This window comes from Simochromis diagramma, unplaced genomic scaffold (assembly GCF_900408965.1).
Source record: "Simochromis diagramma unplaced genomic scaffold, fSimDia1.1 OVJJ01000293.1, whole genome shotgun sequence".
Taxonomy (NCBI): Eukaryota; Metazoa; Chordata; class Actinopteri; order Cichliformes; family Cichlidae; genus Simochromis; species Simochromis diagramma.
This window is the reverse complement of record NW_024386801.1, coordinates 4,118,122-4,139,511: the sequence shown is the minus strand read 5'-3', so window position 1 is coordinate 4,139,511 and position 21,390 is coordinate 4,118,122. Positions and strand designations below refer to the sequence as shown.

The following is a 21,390-nucleotide window of genomic DNA, read 5'->3' as shown; positions in this document are numbered from 1 at the left end:
GACTGCTTCTGAATGTCCATGTGACCTCTGCCAGTCTGTGACGGCAGGCATATGGCACCACTCTACCTCTGCCAGTATGAGTCTACGCCTTTGACAGTGCCAGCTCAGTGGCCCCACAGACCTCTACCATTTTGGCTGTGCACCAAGAAAACAAGTTAATGCTGGTAATTAGGACAGAAAGCTAGTGAAGAGAGCGGAGGAAGAGCTGCCGCGCTGCATGGTTTCTGACAAACTTGGCTTAGGCCTGACATAGCAGAGATAAGAAAGGATTTTTGAGTGTTGAACTTCCAAGAAATTCTTGAAATATTTGATAGAATTATGCAGGATTTCCAGAAAACTCAGATACTAAATGACAGGGTGCTTTAAGAGTAGGCTGGAAATCAGTCAAAGAAATGCCATGTCGACGTTTAAAAGGGAGCTTTGACGCTAGTCATGCCTAATGTAAGATGTTGTGGGTGTGGATGTTGCAAAATTTATTTTCCTTCTGCGGCTGCTTTGCTTTTTCATTCCACACCATGAATAAGAAAATATGTTTGGTCAATGAAATCACTTACATGTTTGTGAATGCAAAAACATATCCTGTGATCTGCAAAATGATAAAACACAAGGCACAGGAGGAAAAAAACAAAACATAATAAAGCTTCTTGCTATGATCAACCCTTGAAATCTATTTAGATTTGTGCAATTAGTCTACATGGTCCAGTATCAGACTGCCTACTTGGCTGTGGTCCTAGCTTGGCTGTTTCATATCAATGTGACTCCTCATTTTCTAAGTAGCACCGTTTTAAATTATGCCAAAACCATCACCACATTTAGATGCAGCCCCTCGCTATTCAGACAACAGATGTTTGCAGGGCATATTAAATCAGAAAAGCAGACATCATCCACATATGACTGCTTTAAAAGCCAAATGAGAGTGTTTGGCTGTTTTGTTGCTGAGAGAAGTCATGACGGCAAAGATAAGCTAACCTGAGACCAGCTCAGGAGAGTCTGCTGAAATAATGCAGTTACTATAACAATATTAGGCCCATACTGCACTCAGCACTGCTTTAATCTTGCCTTGGACAAAAGATTACGTGCATAAAGCTTTATGGAAGCAGCGAGAAGTCAGAGTAAAAGGCAGAGAACCTACGTGAACTGTCCACTGTGTGCTGGAAGATCATGCTGGTTTGAAGCAAAGACTTTGTAGTTAAACTTTACCCCACTTGGAAAATTACTAATTCAACACATGTCCCAGGCTACAGACACACATACATACATGCACAAAGCTATAATTAAACCCTGCTGAACAGATTACACTTCCACAGCTGCTTTCTCTATCAATAATCCACTGCTTAATACGCCTGTCTGCTGCTCCTGTTGTTACAGCAGGTGTGTCAACTACACACAAAAGACAGCAAAATCACATCACTTCAGCCATGCATGGCTTGAAATCTAATCATTATTTTGGATCAAATATTTTCATCCTGACACAATAATTTATCCTAATAATGATAAATTGCAGTTTGATGTTTCAATAATGCCACCAGAAATTGGCTGGATCTCTGTTTGACCTCAAATACCAACTGCAGTTGAAAGGACAACTGATAGAAAATGAGGAAGATATTCACACTAAGTGGCCTTGCCAAATTGAGTGGATTAATTACACAAACAGCAAAACAACCGAGGAATCACAATAGCTCTGTCTGCGAGATGCAAGAAAGGCTTTAAATTGAAGATGAATAAGTGATATGTGCAAAAGGAGAAATCACATCAAATAAAAAGGAGGGCAAATTATTTGTACTACCTCTGGTTTCCAGGGTAATTTCTTGGTGTGCTGGCTGAGGAACTTCCGAACACGGGCGTGATCTCTGCCGTCAGCCCCTGCTGTCATTGGCTCGTCATCCTTGAAAAACATACAAAAGAAAAAACAGCACTTTTAAAAATCAGTTACCATAAACCAACACCGATAAAAGGAGTCGACTAATGGCGGTCATGGATCTCAGTGGTTAGACTAAGGCCTTACATTCATGAAAGCACAAATCCATTCACCCATTCATCCATCCATCGATTACTGAGGTAATCTGACTCTCCAGAGGCTGCATATAACTGATATAGGAAATGAAAACACATACTGTACATCGTGAAATAACAGGAAACAGCTTTATTTCCCTACTGTTAAAACCTTGTGTAAATGCCTCCGTACTATTCACGCCTAATCCAGCATTTTGAATTGCCAAAGCCCTAATGTCCAACATACTCCAGTTATTCACCCTGCGGCCAAGATTTTTCCTCCAGGGGACTAAGCCTCGTGCTCCAGCCAGAGCACTGCAGGGCTCTTTCTCTGTGGTCTGCTAAGAGGCATGTACATGCTAATGCTGCGCTGTGACGGGTGGGACAGAGCAGAGAGGAGAGCAAGTTCTCAGCCAGCTATGAGGAGATAAAAGGCTGTGTGCCTCCCAGAGGAGGAACAAAGTCGCAGAGCTGTTAAATGAGTGGCAAAGCATCCTCCATTTAGCAGAGATGTCAAAAGAGGCACACCTCCACTGAGAAAAGCTGGAGAGGTTTTCAGCACCCCTGAAATGAGGGGCTTTTGTGGAGAAGGCGCTAGTGTTTGCAAAAGATTCAGGGGAGGAGAAAAAAAAAAGATTTTTTTTTTTTTTTTTTAGAGTGGAGGAAGCAAAGAGCCAGAGCTGTCAGATGCCAAGCCTTTGATTACTTTTTTAACTTCCAAGGGAGAGAGATGAAGGAGGGCAGGGAAAATAATGATGAAGAAATGTGACAACAGGCTCCCCTCCTGTCTGTCACCAGAGGAGCGTAAAGTACCTGATGTTTGTGGGTACCAAAAGACTCACAAACAGACTAGTTCTGTTGCGTTTGTGCATGGCGTGCGCACACACACACACACACACACACACACACACACACACACACACACACAGATCAACTCAACTAAGGACAAAACATTTATATTGCATCAGCTGGTGTCTCATATAAATCAAAAACAACAGGAACACAAAAAGTATGAGAAAGGACTCAGCGGTCAGTCTGATGAATCAAGAGCTGTTTGAACACTAGCAAACTAAATCCCAGTGCCTGAAGCAAAAATATTTTTGACACATTTGCTGGAAAGCTTACATGAAGCTGAATCTCAAATATTTTTGCTGTTTCACAGCCTTCAACAGCAGATTAAGTTTTGTTAGTAGAACTTTAGTTATTAACCAATAACTGAAAACCTCGCTAATTAAAAGCCCCTTGCTCAGTCTTTAATGAATCCACAGTTAGACTTTTTAAACAGGCTCATCTTTAAATATTAATTTCCACAAAGCTCCATACTTTGACCAGTTTTCTTTCTAATATTACTAGGCATTTATTATGATTATTATTGAGATCCACTCATCCTTCTTTATGTTTGAGGTGTTGTTTATCTCAGCATAAAAGCTGCAAATCTCGGTAGTCTTATAGTAAAGTTTAGACCTTGGGCCGTCTCGGTGACATTGCTTATTATATGCAAACCAAGAGCCTCTTGTTCCTGACAAGTCAGCTTTAACTGTTTACAGGTGGGAGCGATGTTTGAATGATGATTAAAGACAATTCGCGTACAACACATTAGAGATTTTGTAGTGCGTGGTTACTGATTCTAATTTAAAGAGCTAATGTTTTAGAAATAACTTGAAAGAACAGACTTTACTTCTTCACTGTGGACAGTAATTCACAGGGACACAACTCAGTAAACTGCTGCCTCAGCGTGATCTAACTCAAAGTCTGCTTATCGATGCAATACTAAAAGGTACAGTTAACTCATTGACCCGAGGCTGCGCTACATTCTTCATGAGCTGTATCTCCTTTTTCCCCACTATAGTGTGTATTGACGTTCCACTTTGACAAGTTGTTGCTATTACTTACAATGCACAAATACTCACAAAGACTCATTATTTCAGACTTACAAATCTCATTGTTCGCTGGCACAGGGCCCAGAACCATGTTAACATGTTTTACTGATAATTAATGTTGATACTAACTGGGGCCTGTCAGATGACATTATATATTAGAAGTTGCATCAAGGCAAAACAGGAAATATCAATCACACTGATGAGGCTGCCTATTTATCATATGTTTACAACGCTATTTACCTTTTTGACTTTTACTCAAATGGAATAACAAATGATCTATTACACAGCGCACACAGATCTGCTGCAGGAGGAATGCATCAGGGACATAAGGAGTTGAGTGATAGAACCGATCAGAGAGATTTTATCACTGAAATCCATCCATCTCGACTGTCAAAACCCTCGCTTTTGTGGGTGCTTGCCTCCCAGCTGTTTCCTTCCAGGCTCCACATGTTCAGAGAGCGAAATTCAAATGGATGACCTTGCTTATCCTAGGCTTGGAAAACAGCTGGGAACAGTGTCCTGGAATACCAATGAGCTTAATTAATCTGCTTTGCTAAACACAAACAAGCACCAGCATCTGCAAAAATCGGTATCGCAGAGAACGGGAAAGAGGGGCAGGGAAGTGGGGCTCATCTCACAAATCGTTTTTTCCCCCCTCCACCAACTAAGACAGATTCCACAAGTCCACAAATCCTAATTTCCAACCACGTGAGACTTGATAACCACAGTGGACTAATTGCAATAAATTAACTTCTTTATTCATATTAACTGCCCCACAGGTATACAGTATGTTAATTAGCCCTAACATAATAGTAATAATTCTTCCGATTTTGCATGTTGTAGTTTCAGTGAATCAGCAGTGGCTCCTGGTAACTGATTGATCTAATTAAAATATGGAAATAGATGCACAGACACTGGGATATGACAAGCGACTAATCACAAATTATTCATCATTTATAATAATGACACATAATATTTTGGGGGAATAACAGAAAAGTAAAAGAAGTAAGTAAAGAGAAAATGAGAATCAATAAGCAAGATAACACGGGACAAATGAAAGGTGATGAACACAAAAGAGGTCAAATATTATCAGTGGCACAACAAAGAGGAACAGGAACAACTGAGAGAAGTTTGATAACAGTGCACGGTATGTTTAGGAAGTCTAGTCCTCAGAAATCTCTCCGGCACAGCCAATGTCTGAAGTGAATGTAGACTGCCAGAATCCCATCTGTCTTTACTGAACAGACCAAACAGACCACTGTCTGCTTCGTTTCTGAGCAGTACCAGATAGCTCTGTGCAGCATTACACACTCACCAGCACCAGTGATCTGTATGTGATGTGACTACAGCTGAAGAGATGGATTTTCAGTTCGCAACTTTCAGGACACACCGGGATCCATAAATTTACTGTTTCTTTCTAGCACGGTTAAACAGTAAGAGGGGAAAAATAACATCAATTTATTTTATTGAAAAGAAAAAAAAACTGTGCTAGCTTAATTTAAATTAACAGGGACAAAGGCAAGTTCTCAGGCCTACAGCTAGACTTTCCTCCTCACTGCCGTAGTAACAAAGTAAAAGAAGCACAGTACATTTTCTTATCCTTACCCAAGGCTAACTTCAACATCCAAATGATAATCTAACTTAAAAAAAGGAAATGAAGCGCCATGGGTTGGCTTGATTTTAATCTTATTCTTGTCAGTTTGTTGCTTTTCACTACTTTACATCATCGTGAAGAAAAATAAAGGAACACTGGGTCTATGATAAACAAAGAAAGCGGCACAGGGAACAATAAGAAACCTTTGATTTTCGAAATGCTCCGCTTGACGGCTGAGGGAGATGAGTCAGACAAAAACATTATTATGTGGCTCACTTTTTCCGCTTCTTTATGCCTTAAAGGGCAATTATGCCAGCTTAACAGAGATATGTATTAGAGAAAATTACTGAATTATCACCACAAGAGTCTTTTAGGGATCCAAAAACATGTTTATGCAAGTCCTTGGAGATTTTTCAAGGAGCACAACAAGGTCATTATTTGAAAGGGCCCATACATTGCGCTTCACTAACCACCAACACGCTCACTATGGCAACACAGGGTTTTTCAGCAGCAGCTGGTATAAAAAAAGCTTATGAGCTAGCGCCTGAGTTTATACATTTTTCCTCATTTGTTCTGTGCATTACAATATATTCTGTAATATTCTATAATACAGGTACAAGTACAGCAAATGAGATGTGAAGGGTAAGTCTGTCACTCAGCTTTGATCCACACACAAAGGTGAATTTCTCGTGGGTGGTCATTGCTTCTCATGACAATATATCGGCAGAGAACATTGCATTTATTGTTGTAACTGCAATGCTATTTAGCTGTAAATAAAAAGAGTCAGGGACATAATTATATCTTTCTACCTATAGACAGTATATTGAGGAAACAATGCCCCGAAAGCATGTTCATGTTCATCAAAGAGTTCATCTTAAACTGTGAAAGCTGCCTGACCAACCCTGGCTATTTTTATAAAAAAGTGTGTCTATCACTAGCACATCAGCGCTGCTGGAAACTGAAATTTAATTTTGCCTGCAAACTGTCATATGCTGGCGTGGCCGCTCTGAGTGTTGGCTAATGAATAGAATTGTCCTGGGAACCACCTCGGTGATCCTGGATCAGTACTCGAGTGTGCTGAGAGGTTGAATAAATCTGCACTCTGATCTCACAATCAGCTGTTCTAGTCTATTTCAGTAAGAATACAGCTTTTGGAGTCCCAATACCCTTACAACCAAAATCCCTATTTCATTTAACAAAGTAGCTGGCACTGCTGAATAGAAATCAGCTCAACCAAATGCATTCAGTTAAATGATTGCAGAACAAATCCCAACCAAGAGAACCAAGGAATGCAACTATTTTTGTCTCACTGCTTGCATTATTCATGTAAGAAATTACATGCTGGTCAATGGAACAACAGTAGCAAGGCTGAGTGAGGAGGAGAAGGAGAAAAATGGAACATAAATAAGGAACGGCTGCAGCCGATAATAAGAGCGATAGAGTCAGGAGCTCCAATTCATTGGCTGGAAGATTAATGGTGCAGAGATGAGTACAGCAGGGAGACAATAAGACACAAAAGGGGAAGAAGGAGGAGAGAGGGGGAGGCAAGAGAGGAGATGGACAGATGGGGAGATGAAAAACTGCAGACAGTTGAAGCAGAAAAGTTAGAGGGTGACCTGTTTGGTATTTACAGAGCACAGATTTTCATGTGATGATGTGTGTAGTGTGTGCACGCATTCATTTTTACTGAAAACATGTGTCTGCATTCATGCATCTAAATGTACAGCCAGCACAAACTGAGTAAGTCGACATCGATTTAATTTAATTTTGGTGGCTGTGTCAGAACTGTATGGAAATATTTAATTAGTTTTTACAATATAACTTATACATTTATAGCTGTTTATACTGTTATACGTACCTTTCGGTACAGCATTAGGAAAATACTCTGTGAAATGACAGTTCAAAGTGTCTTAGATCTTTATCATTTCTGTGTGAATAGTAGTTGATTAGGACAGGGGTCTTATTTAGTGAAAAAGGAGAGATCACGTGAAAGGAATCGAGAACAAACGCAGAAAGTAGAAAGAGAGAGCCAGAATCTGAGCAGGAATCCAGCCTGATGCCAAACACACTGTAAGTTGGAACAGCATGTCAGTATTTTGTTGCCCGGGCAATGAAATGTATTACTCTTCTACCATCGAGCAATTGGGAGGAAAGAGAGAAATGAAGCCACATTAGGCCTGACTTTTATGTCCAGGCTGATTACTATTGACGGGGTGTGACACGGGGCAGCTGGCAAACAGAACAGGCAAACACTCAACTGCCAATCATCGCTGACCTGCCGGGGCTCAGTCTGACCTAATCAACACACAGCCTCCTTCAGAGGTGGCCTCACACAGTGATGGATATACACACATGTACCGACAAACAATTTTGCAGTGCCATAAGGTTACAGTGATGTTGAAAGTACTGGTAAAAACAGGTTTCTTATCAAACATAAGCAGAAGGACAAAAATGTCAAAAGTGTGGATAAATAGTATTTTCCTATTCATATTTTCAAAATATGAACTTGTTGCTACATTACTTGTTCATAAAATGGAGTATTTTTATCAAAAAGCACCTGGTTCCTTTCTTTGAGAGAGCACTGTTCCGCCAAGAAATTGAAAATACATGAATCACTTTCTTATAATGACACGAATGCTGAAGAAAAGGCTTTTTGTGGGATGTCGTTTGCGTGTTCCAACAACAATAGAGAGAAAAAAATATAGCAGAGGAGAAGAGTTTCAAATGTCACAGAAAAGTTTATAGAGTGACAGTAGTTGTTGGGTTGTGTAGATTTGCTGCCAGGGTTTTGGACATATTAAGCCTTTCCCGTACTTTGGTGGGTAATCTAATTAGGATCCTGTTACAGTAAATCCAGATGAGACGGAACAAATAGACGAAGGGTTTGTGCAAGCGGGTCTGATCGACCTTCTGCTGTCTTTGTTGTAGCTTCTGTTTGTGAATTCGCTTTAAGTTCCATTTTATATTCTGTCTTTTTGTCTTACAATCTGTGCATGTCTACATCTGAAATTCTCTGCTGGTGTTATTTGGTTTTCTTACAAGGGGTAGAGTGTGATAGGCACAGAAGTGGTTTGGCAATGATGAAACAGGCTGGTTTCCTGGGGCGAATAGCATCTAAAATGCAATGCCTGACCTGAAAACGAAAGCACTTTTCTCTCTCCGTCGCTTCACCTGTTCATGTGTGTTTGTGTGTTTAAGAATGTGAACTCCGCTATGAACTATGTGCGTATCACATGCCCAGCATCCAAATCTCAGCACATCTGCTAGATGGACATCAAAGCATAAAGATTTTAAAATGCTCTCTCCTCCCGCTTCACACAGCAAATTCAGAATGGGGTGACTTTTCATCCACGCAGCACACAGATGTATACCACATAACTAATTAGTAAAGGAAGCGCATCAAAAAGCTCAAGTGTATTATGAATGACAGATGCATCTGTGAAAAGTTTAATAATTGGATAGGGAATGTTCCAGAGTCTCTAATCTGAAAATGGCCATTTTTAAGCTCAACCACATTATCACATGGAACAGTAAGTACAGCCCTCCGTTTACACTCTCAACTCATTACATTTGGAATTAAGGGTTCCAGATTAGGTGCCAGTGATCTGAACCTCTTTAAACTGCTTAAAACTTTAACAGCTATAGAGTTTTCTCTCAGAAGGGTGGCTGTGGCTCAGCCAACCAGTGGCGAGTGGTTCCTGAGCTCCTTACTGTCACTGGGTGAAATCTCATGCAAAGAGGGTTTTCAGGTTGCTAGCACATGTGGTCTCCTGTATTTTGCATGGAAGACAACCATGTGTCTGTAAATACTTTCAAAAGTCACTACTAAATGGCCGGCAGTCAAACTTGAAGTGCAACCAGAAATATGGAAGTAAAAGTTTTGCGTCAGCACCGCAGCCCACATGTTTAAACAGCACTACTTTTATTTTGACAAACAGCCTTCATTTCCTGTTTGTGTCACACTTTTCACTGTTTCCTCACTGATCAGAGAGCTCCTTGCGAGCGTTTGCAAGCAAGCACTCCATGGTGCTACAGGCAACTGTGGTAATCTGCTAGTGTCCATAGCAATGGCAGGGAACAAAGCATCTAGGAAATATTACGTTTTCCTGTGCAAAGAAGAAAAACGTAGCCTTTAGAAGACATTCAAGGTGAAAAGGGAGAAAACACTGATAAAACTACTTCAGTGTGCTTATGAAAAGCCAAAAAGACATTCAATTGATCCAACTTTGTCACACATTCAAAATGGCAGACAAGTTAATGTCACATGGTTAGCAATCACATGACCTCAATAATCAGCTTTTCTACTCGCTATTTAACTGTGTGGCCCTTTAAGGCTTAGAGTTAAAGCTCTGTAAGACCTCCAGGAAAAAAACAGAAGAAGAAAGAAAGTCTAGCAAAATAACCAAATTATACAAAATAAATGATCCAACTGCAAGTAGTATATTCTATTAAGTGGTTTAGCTTTAACATGACTGCCTTGCTTTAAACCTATAATTTAGTCCACTAGATGCAGTGGACCAACTTCTCTGGCATCATGACAGGAAAAAGGCAGTTTTGTGTTAGAAGGACAACCTTCTTAGATAAGTGCTCTGGAAGATTAATGATTTGCCAATTGGGGCCATGAAAGGGACCTGAGCTATTCTGAACTCATTGTAAAGTCTTGTCATATTTTAAATGGCCAGTGCTCTCTCATTTCCAGCATCCCTGAGACATTGCGACTATATAAGAAAAGGGGAAACTTGCTGAAAAATTTAGACAATTTTATCTCTAAGGTCGACCAGTCGATGCGAAAACAAGGTTTTCAAGGACCTCAAAATTTAATCAAAAGCCATGCAGGTAACTCATAAATGTAGGTGTCTAAATGAACTTTCAGAGAGAGATGAAATAGCAAAAACTCACTTGCATGGAAGTCGTCCCAGAAAAAGCCTTCAAACAAGAAAAAAAAAAAAGAGTTTCCAACAAGAAGATCCGAGTATAATTATAGCCTTCCACTGACACAGGTGTGAACTAGTCATGTGCTATGGGTCTGAACCGGGGATACGGTTGTTTAGCCGCAGTAACAGTGGACATTAGTGCAAACCAAAATGCTTTAAGGAAAATAACTTCTTACCAAATCTGAAACATGATGGTGGAAATGACTCAGGGGCTGAACAGCTGACTGCTATTAGTTTTAAATCACATCAAAGACTGCTTAACCTCCTAAGACCCGAACTCTTCCACAACATGCATTTTTAATCTCTCTTTGATGTTTGGGCATAATGGGACCTGATGAATGTAAAAACAAAGAATTACCAGATTTTTTTTTTAAAATTTTGTTTCTAAGAAAAATTAGAGCCACATATGAGGATATTTGTTTCAAATTTCGATAGAACAGTAGCAGTATAATGTCCTCGTAAGTGGATATCAGGCAAAATTATCAGATATCAGAGCAAAATTAAGTATTTTGGTCTAAATAACCCAAAATGTGATGTCCACATATGTGGACGCCAGGTCCTAGGAGGTTAAAGATAACGTGAAGCCAGATGAAAATGAAACACAAGCAGAGCTATCAACGGGATTCAGAGGTTCCCTTCAATACAGATTAGCACATCCACCAAGGAATGGTTAAAAGAATAAAACGAGGGATTTTGCCCAAAATCAACACGTATAATTGTATAATGTATAGATTTATTTTAATTTATTTTATCCTGCTTTGAATACATTAAGCATACTGACAAGGGACAACAGATGCGCCAGTCATCACAACATAATCAGAAGAAACTGACTGGCTCAAAATTTGATTGCTAATGCTGAATACAAACCATTACAAAGTAAATGTATTTAAATTGCAAAAACAAACAAACAAATGCAACAGTGCAAAAATATGCAAAACCCTTTGTTATAACAACTTATTGTTTTTAACTATAAAAAGCACATTTGTAACTAGCTTCCCTAGTGATAACTGATAACTGATCCCAGTGTCCCAGTTAACAAGTCCAGCGAGTAAACACTCACAGTAACCACTGTACTACACCGGAACACCTAACGGCATCTGAATAAAATGGGGCCATTAGTTACACCTGTATTTGACAAGTTGGAATGTTTTTTATGGGCTAAATGTGAGCTGAGCAGTGTTCTGTGTTGAGCAGCCATTTCAGCTGCAAGTTGAATTTTACCACTCACAGCTTTGTCGCCACTGTGGTGAGAAAACAGTACATTTCTGGGACTTTGGAGCAAACCTTGAAAAATAACTTTCTCCCTAATACATACAATATTAAAGGGAGTTTGAACTCCAAATTATATTTTTCATATTTTTTTAAAGTCCAAAAGAAGTCTAATGATTTATGTATGAGAGTGTGCAATAAATACTCAGCACAGTTGTGTAATTACACATATCTCTGTATTTAAGAGCATCCCAGTAGACAAGACGACAATTACTGTACATCTGAAGGTCGAGCTAACAAGACATACTAACTGTGTAATTTGTGCTGGAGAACCTTTGGCATGCTGTATCTGTAATACGTGCAGCAGATTCTTTACTGCCCGGCCAATTTCTGTAACTGACATTTGTGCAGTCCAGCTTCCTCCGTCCTCCTTTAGTAGTTTCTCCCCTCTATCCATCTTCCTTGGGTAATTTTCCAGTTCTTTTCCATCTACTTTTTACTTTATTTTTAATCTAATTTAACTGATTTCCCTCCAAGTACAGAGAAAGCGAAATGAATTTTAATACAAAACCAACCCATCCCTGATTTGATATATAAGAAACCGCTTATTACGTAAGCTCTTTACATGTAGTTTATGTTTGCCAACCACTCAGCATCAAATTTGCACTACAAAAAGCCCTAAACTTTCTCTCTGCTCTCTATCTCTATCTGAGAAAGACTAATTATTTTTTTAGCTCTAGGAGCAGAGAACATGTCATACTCAGTGTTGCCTCTTAAAGAAAGCTGGGTCTGTAAGTAGCTCTGCATCCTCTCGCGGTTTGCAGACATGCGTCTGTTTCGCATGTCAGGCATCTTTAACCTTAACGACATATTTTGAGAAACTGCTTTAGCCTTTCTCTTTCTTCCTGAAGCCTCTCTTCCTGAGAGCAAGTCAAACTGACAGAATAGATATGGGCGTGTTTGAGTAGGAAGCTGCCAGATAATAAACTGCGTCAAAACTAATGTCTCTTCAGCTTTCGCCTCCACAGCCCACTTCATCAACTGCACACCTGTTTGGAGATCTCAGATCCACGTGTTGGTCTCATCTATTACCATCTCAGTCAAAAAAAATAAATAAATAAGAAATCTCTAACTCACTTCCCTTCATTTGCCTCTAAGATGTTTTATGCAGCATAGTCATCTGTAAACATGCCTCATTCCCGTTTGTCACCAAGACAACAAGACAGACAAAGAGTAATTAAAATTGCCCCTGCTGCTTTGTGCTTAATGTCCCTGTCAACCCAATATAGTCTCAGAGCCACTTCACAGCAATGTGCTGCCTACATTTGGCCCAGGAGCTCTTTTACATTGCCAAGTCACACTGCAAAGTACTGAGCTGAGGTGCAATTCATAAAATTATTCCGCTCACCTGACAGCGAAAATGTACAAAATGGGGAAGCTTTTATTTTTCACAACAGTGAAATGCATCACTATTGGGGGGGGGGGGGGGGGGGTGTACAAGCTCAAGTGGGCTAAGCCTTTAAAAGTTTGACAAAATTACTGCCATACCAAAGAAGAACATGTCAAAGTAGGCAGCAGTGACAGAGAGAACACTCTGAACACTTTATAAGTTAAGATTTATTGTATTTGTAATAAGTGCAGACTACTTCATGCAGACAGTAGATTGGTGCAGTCTTTTAATAAGCTCAACTGGAGGTTTTTCAAAGAGCATATGTTGTGTGAACCATGCTTTTTGTACATATCTGAAAAACACTGAATACAGAATTATAGTTTTGATATGAATGACACCTTTGATCACCTGCGCACGATTCTGACATCACTGCTTTTTCTGACTGGCTTTCAGACGTCATCATTCAGCCTGTAACTTCTTTGAAATCTGCTCTATTTTAGCACCCAAGTAGCAAACTATCAAGCAACTTAGTGGCTGGGCTATTCACTGGTGTCTGCACAAGTTAGTGGAGATGGATAGTAGAGAAAAGCGCAATGAATCTTCATCATAGCCAGTCACTGCTTGTCTCTCGCCCATATACACCCACAGTCCCAAGCTGTTCATTTGTCTTAAAGCTATGATTGTACATCTCAGACCTCATGCTCATTCAGTCCCTTTCCCTGTCCCCCTCCGTGCTTCCATCCATGCTTCTGTCCGTCCAGCCAGTCTCTAGACACTCGGAGGGAGGTGGAAAGGTAATTTATAGCTTATCCCAGGACACGGCATCCACCTCTATTTACAGCACACCCACATTGTTCTGGAGACCCCATCAATATCAGGCAGGTGCGTGGGTTGTAATATCATCTATCTGCAAGTGTCTTGTCAGATCAGAGATGACACGTACCATGGAAAGACACACCAGCACCTCTAGTACTGTATACAGAGACATCAAGAATCCCACACACTATAGGATTCCACTCACTCATACCCTACACACAAAAAGAGAGAAAAAAGGTCTTTGATATACTCTATGATTAAAATTTCACTGTCTGCATGCAATTTATGTTGTGTTCTATGCTGTAAATGATAAAGACTGAAATAACAAAACCTATAAGAAATTCTCCAACATATATAGATGCAATAGGGATACAGAGGAGTATAAATTGGCAAACCCAATAGCTAACAGGTTTGAATCTGATGGCAGGAGAAGAAGATGACTGGCTGTGACAAAGCGGTTGCTCTGGGTCAAGGGTTGTTCTTTCAGTCTTACTACGTACATCTGTCTTGTCACCTCTGCTTCTTTTACCATGACATGACGTCTTTCATCTGATTTTTCTTCTTCTCTCTGTCAGTCACGCCAACAGCTAGAGAAAAAGGTGCAAATCCCCTGAACTTACAAGCATTTCTGCATTCATTTTGCCTAAAATGTAATTTGATTTTCATGTAAGCTTCAATCACACGGAAACATCTGACTAAACTTATAAAACCCAAGAACTTTTTATGTCTTTTTTTGAGCACATTAAGTAATCAGAAGGCTGTCTGGGAAAAGTAAGTGAACTCTAGAAACACATAAAAGCTCCTTTAGCAGCAGCAAAACTCAATCAAAGCTTTTTTTTCTGGTCTTTTGTGAGACTTGAATAATGATAAGACATTCTGGATCATTCCTTTCGCAAAAAAAACGGTTTCAATTCACCATTTTGTTTTGGCTGATGTCTTGATTGAACAGCTCTGTTTGGGTTAAGCCAAACCCTGTCAGATGAGCTAAGGTTAGTTCATTTCCTTGGCCATTTAAGAAACCTATTATACTGATTTACTTTTGTCTTTTCTTTGCACCTCATAAAGCCTCTCCCAAACCTCTGGTTATGGACGGCCGCTCCAGCAGCCTCCAGTAAATTGTTTTTGCTACAATTTCCCAACACTAGATGTTGAGGTCCTTAGGCAAGTCACTCAGGACCAAGATGGTCTGTTGCTTCGCAATTTAGATGTGGTTTTGATATACGTGTGCAATGCACATTCTTGATCGATAGAAATATAGTTCAGCTTTTCTTTATTTTTTTAACTATATATTTATTTATTTATGATCACACCTGTTGGATTTGCTGTGAACTCTGCAGGATGCAAACTCTCAAGGAGAGTAGCAACTTTACACCTCCCCCATTGGTCTATTTGGAGACTAGAAGTAATTTTTTTCCTCACTTTCTCTGTTATGCATCTCTATAATACTAAGGTTTCTATACAGTGCTCTAATGTCCTGTGAAAGTTGTGGCTGAGGCAACGCACCAACCAATCTTCTGGGAAGAGCAGACTTTATCAGTAACAGGGCTCGACAACGCAGTACATTGCACGTATTCCCTTAAATTTAACAGCTGAGTTAGCAGAGAGGTTTAGTGACATTTTCCAGCCTGGACTAAACAATTACTTAGTTTGTTCAATAAACACATGAAAACCGTGTGTCATTACTTCAGTGAAAATGTGCCTATTATTGCAACTTAAGTCCTATTCACATAAAAGCAGCATCACCTCATTGTGTAATAATTACAGAAATGGTCTGTGATCTGAGCCCCATGCAAATCTACCCTGCCCATAATTTCTAAAGAAAAAACAAAAACAACCTCATATTATCCAACATTTTCCCAAACACTGAGGTAATAGTATTTGTCCTATTTAAATTGGCACTCGTGATTTTCATTATTTTCCTTTCCTCCCTCTGTTCTGCTTCATTCTCTCATCACTATGGAGGCTGTGTGAGTACATATGAGGTCTCCTGGTAATACCAACCACACACAAGTAGGACTTTAGATGAAGGCTACATCACATTTCATGTGTAATCAATGCAGAAATTCTGGTAAACGTAAAGGGTTTACTCACTTTTGTGCAACTCTACTTGTACCTAACTTGCTCTTTGCCTAGATAAAATATAGGAGCACATAGTATAATGTGTCTTTTACCACATACAGTTGCTTCATTATGGCTCCAGGTGAGCACGAATTCCCCATCTTTTCTGACAAAAAAAATAAAGTTTTTCTACATGAATAAGTCAGGATAGTCAGTGCTTTCACATTTTCATGCTACATTTCACAAAATAGGCATGCGAAATGATTCAAACACTTCGACATGCCTTCTTTCATGTGCTAGTGTCACAACAAACTGAGTGCAAGCCGCGACTGTACTTTTGTTGTTCTTTGCTATTGCAGCTTTAGATTATTAAAGATGTTTGGCTTTTGTGTCTTCATGAGTTGACTGCCAAGTTCCAGTTTTATCTTTAAATAACCTATAAACGCTTACATATATCTCATCTGTAAATCAGGCACATGCATTCAGATTAATTACAGTAATATAAAATACTACCTACCTACTGCATGAATCATCTTGACCCAGAGAGTCACTTGCTGCATACAAGCAGCTCTAAACACTCAGATGGAGGGAGGTGAAAAAAAAGATCAGTATAGCAGAATAACCTGAGTTGGCCTCTTTAAACTTTTAATAACTGCCACCTGTGCGTTCTTATATGTTCAAAAAAGAGATCAAAGTAAACAGCAAAGAGTGTTCTTGCCAACTAAATCTGTGAAAAGTGTCTGTGAAAAGTCTTCTCAATAGGAAGAAATGCACACAACTCAATTCTGCTCCAGAAATATGAACAAAATTGCATTTTTCAAGCGAATTGGTTGATTTCTGGCGAGCCTGTATGACAGCAGAGAAAAAAGTGGGAAAGCAGATGTGACACGTTTGACCTCTGCTCCATTAGTTTCCAGCAGTCAGCCATCTGACAAAAAAGTACAGACTCTCCTGTGTGGAAGTTTTGGTTTTGTGTCATATGACCCTGGACTATGAAGCAAAGCTGGCTAGTTAGTGTTAGTATCGGGAAGGCGCTTAACGATTCTGTCTGTGATATGTGCTAATTAATGTTTGGTGCAAGCGACACTGTTTGCCTTAAAACTCAGTTCACTAGTTTATGACGAGACCTTATCCAGGACTGAGACAACACGGAGAGGGGAAAAGAAGAGATCGCTTTTATATAAAATCTTGGAAGTACAACCACTGCTTGTTAAAGCATACTTGGTGTTTCTTCGCTCAAAAATTGCCCCCACATGTGCCAAAACACTCCTCATCCAACAATTAGTCACTAAATAGTACACATCTCAGCTTTAATGCATATTTAGTGTAACAATGATGAGCATTAAATTGACCTTGAATAGAAAATAGGTCTCAAAGGGTCATCTAGCTAATTTAGTTAAACAAATCTTTACCTCTTACACACTGGCATCCAGTCATTTGTTTTCAGTTCTGAACAAGAGTGAGCAAAAGATATGTACTTGTGCTACACCATTGACTCACTGGTTACAATTAACATAGTGCTTCTCCAGACTGGTCAGATGCAAATTGAAAAAGCCAATAAAGATTGGTTTTCTCCCACAAGCTGCCATCTCACAGGAGTCTGAATGGCTACTCTGGATCCATCCCTGCCTCCCAGCCAGCAGCATTGACCCACGTGTCGATATACCTGTAAATTTCTTCTGGCTAAAGTGAGAAAAATCAAGGCAGCAGGTTGTTTAATGACAGAATAAATCCAGGAGGATGTTCAAAGCAATTGATATCCTGACAATACCATCAGACTCCAACAAAGCACTTCTGTCCACTATTGTAGCGAGATTAATAGCCTGTTTGGTTGTCCTGCTTAAGTCTTTAACCCAGGATAAGTAGAAAAACCACCATCTTGTCTTTTTTAAAGTTGTTTCATGCTCAAGGTTTGATGACAGTGCAAGTCATCATAGGAGCATGAGAAATGCAAAATATCTGAAATACAGCACGACTGAAACCGAACTGATCATTTACCAGCGTGGCAGAGGTCAAATTTGATCTGGGTTTTCTAAGATAATCAAAGCAGTGTGGCAGTTATACTGACAACGAGGCAGTGTCATAATATCACAAAAATAATAAAACAAAGAAGTGGTATTTTAAAGTAAAAGCAGATCTTTTTCTTAAACCTGAAGAATGAGGTGAGGCTGAGACAATGAAAAGGCTGAGAAAAAAGAAATATTATTTAGGCTTAAGAGAGTTAGGGATGGGTTATCATATGTGCATGCCTTCCTATATTCCATCAAAGTAAACATGAAGGCAGCAGGTGGGCAGCAGGTGCATCATCATATTAACTTGCAGAAAAAGGTCTTTGTCAGCTGTGATAACTGCTGAGACTATTTTCTAAGACTAGTTTATCAGACAGACAGAGAAAATAGGAAAATAAAACAAATCCCTCCTTATCAACGTGTCTTTATTTCTTTTGAACAAACTTATTTTTAAATGTTCATAAACACATTTTGTGGATTCTTTGTACATCAGCATAAACAGTGCAATTGAACAGTGGAATTGCTAATCCGCAATCACATATCAAATATGAATGAAGCTTTGTTACACAGTGTCAAAAATCATTTAATAATTGTTGTCGTTGACAAATACAATAACGGCCTGTCTTGATTATAAGACAGTGTTTATATACTGCTCATAAATACTAAATATGAGTGTGAATCTCTCCACTTACACTAAACAATGATCCCCAATATTCTCTTTATTGTTGAAGATCAGAGACAAAAATTGGTAGAGGTAGAGACAAAGGTGACAAAGAAGTGATGATGAGGCAAATAAAGATCTTTAAAAGAAGAGAAGAAGAAAGTGTGTGACCGTGGATGATGAATCAGACAAAGATCCTGAGAGATCAATCAACAGGCTCCAAGTGTCTGGTTTCTGCCTGGACAGCATGGGGACAGCAGAGATCAATAAGGAGCAAGGCCTCCTGGCTGGTGGCTGCTTCAGCACGGGTGGAAATAGATTATAAACTGAAACACATACTCCAGTTTTCTACTTCAATAAGCAGAGAAATATTAGAGTTAAGGAAGGGAAAATAACAAAACAAACAAAAATGTATATATAATTTCATTTTGATGATGATGACTTATAGCTCATCAGGACTGTCAAGAGAAGCTGGTTCAGGAACTTGTGAGATCCCAGCCATCTACGAGAGGAGCACTCTGTGCTTCCGTCTGCTAACAAGATTTATAGAGATGACAATTTCCTTTTCCAGCAGCACTTTGCATTTGTTCAAAAAACTCCTGCAAAATGGTTTGCAGACCATATTATTACTGAGTTAGCCAACTCGTATGATCTGAATCCCACAGAGAAGCTATGGTGTATTGTCAAGAGGAAGATGAGAAACACCCGACCCAAAATCACTGCTATGAAAGCAACCTGGGCTTCAGTAACACCTCTGCAGTGTCACAAGACTGACTGTCTTCATCCCACGCTGTACAGATGCAGCAATGTGTACGAATATACATCCTATTCAGAAGCTGGGCAATCTTGCATTTTAAATCTTGTTTGGATTGGATTGGTATTAGAATGTTGTGATCATTTGAGATACTGGATTCCAGATTAGCCATGACTGTCAGTAGGGCTGTGCGATATAACCAAAATCTCATATCCCAATATAAGAATTCTATCATCCCGATAACGATATAAATCACAAAAATGTAACATTTTCTGTAAATTCTGTGAATCTCGGGCAGCTCGACTTGCGGGAAGTGTTTCTAGTTGCGCGTCATGTAGCTGGAGTCGAGTGTTTTAACAGATGCATGAAACTATACATTTTTAGACATAAGTTGTAACAGCCGCCGTTTTCTTTGTATTTATTACACAGCGTGCTGCGGGGAAAAGCCTGTTCTAACGTTTGAGTCTAAGGTTTATTTTTTAGCACCTGGTGGCTCTTTTTTACTTCTCATCTGTAAATAATCTGCTATTTCACGCGATTCAGTTTATTTTGAAAAGTCTCAACAGGATCTTGAGCTTTATTGTGAAAGGTTTATGTGGAACATAAACAAGCGGACACGTGATGGTGTTACCATCGTTGTTGCTAACCACAACGCATAAAAACAGGCGCTTGTATATAAGAGAAAGAGAGAACTTTAAGAAATTAATATAGCCACTACAGTGACCATCAAAACGATGAAAAGAATACTGCCATAAACAGTTTATTTTGCGACACCACGAAACAAACAATAGCGTAAAATGAAACGATAGATGTTTTTATATCGTCATCCGACATATATTGTAGCGGGTCAGGGCTATTCGGGGTTCTGTTTTTACAGTTATGTTTTGTTTATGTTACCATAGTGACAGGTGACGCCCTCTCGCTGCGACGGTGTGTCCTTCCGGGGTCAGAGGGCGCCCTGTGTGTTGTTGTTGTTGTGCTGTTGCCGCGCTGAGCAGTTAGCTAGCGGCAGTGTTCTCCTGGCAGATGTAAATAAATGGCTTTGCTCCCTGGCTAGCTCACGGGAAGCAAGACCAAACGATACCTCCGTCTCCTCCTTGTCTGAGCTCGCCACATTGGTGTCAGAAGTGGGATAGCTCACCCTCGCCGTAATGGAGAGAGACATTCAGAGGCTGGAGCAAGCTGTCGAGGAGAACATTCCCCGCTTGGGAAACTGGCGATTGAAGAGAGAGGAGGTGAGCGGCCATGTAAGTCCCCCGACGGGTCCCGATGGCGCGAGCGCACCGCAGCGGCGGCCCGTCGCGACAGATGCTAGGGCAATGCTCCATGGGCTACCTCTGTCGACCCACACGCCGAGCCCCCAACCGCGAGCAGTTATGCCTACCACGCCAGTTAAGGTACCGAAATACAACGGGCTAACCCCGCTAGAGCCCTACCTCTCACAAGTGCAGCTGGCCACCAGACATAGTGGCTGGAGCGAAGAGGAGACTGCTACACACCTAGCGCTAGCATTAGAGGGAGATGCACTGCAGATACTCCTTGACCTAGCCCCGGCAGAGCAGCATGAGCTCCAGGCCCTCACCGCGGCACTCGAGAGGCGATTCGGGCAGCAGCACTTGACTGATCAGAGCAGAGAGCAGCTGACCAACCGGAGCCGTCGACCGGGGGAGAGCCTGGGCACCTTTGCAGCAGACGTGTTGCTGTATGCTCGTCATGGCTACCTGGAGTTTCCAGCAGCAGCCTGTGAGGAGCTTAGCCTGCATGCTTTTCTGCGAGGACTTTTCCCAGAGCGACTACGCCAACATGTCCGCCTGGCCATGCCTATGACCCTCCGTGAGACGCTCCTTGAGGCTGAAAGGGCCAAGCCGGTGCTCACCTCGCGACCTAACCAGCAGGTGCCCCCCCAAACTACCCCCAAATCAGAGCCGCAGACTGCGACGGGGAGGGGGAGGTCACCGAGATGTCCCAGCTGCAACCCTCGGTGCCCCGGAGGCGTCCTCGTCGACCGACCGACCGACCGCTGCTACCGGTGCGATGATCCTGGCCACGTGGCGCATGACTGCCCAGCACCAGCCCCGAAGACCAGAACTACG

At 40.6% G+C, this 21,390-nt stretch overlaps 1 protein-coding gene and 1 long non-coding RNA gene across 2 annotated transcripts in view; one reads left to right on the top strand and one right to left on the bottom strand.

Moving 5' to 3' along the window:
- The window catches only part of LOC120729558, a 28,513-nt gene extending 23,272 nt beyond the window's left edge, over positions 1 to 5,241 (top strand). The window contains exons 3-4 of the long non-coding RNA XR_005694951.1: positions 98 to 107; positions 5,230 to 5,241. This is a non-coding gene — a long non-coding RNA (uncharacterized LOC120729558). The remainder of the gene's footprint in view (positions 1 to 97; positions 108 to 5,229) is intronic.
- Positions 1 to 21,390, bottom strand: part of b4galnt4a (beta-1,4-N-acetyl-galactosaminyl transferase 4a) — a 142,492-nt gene that overhangs the window by 59,761 nt on the left and 61,341 nt on the right. The window contains exon 3 of the mRNA XM_040025237.1: positions 1,787 to 1,885. Coding sequence (XP_039881171.1) covers positions 1,787 to 1,885 — 99 coding nt within the window. The remainder of the gene's footprint in view (positions 1 to 1,786; positions 1,886 to 21,390) is intronic.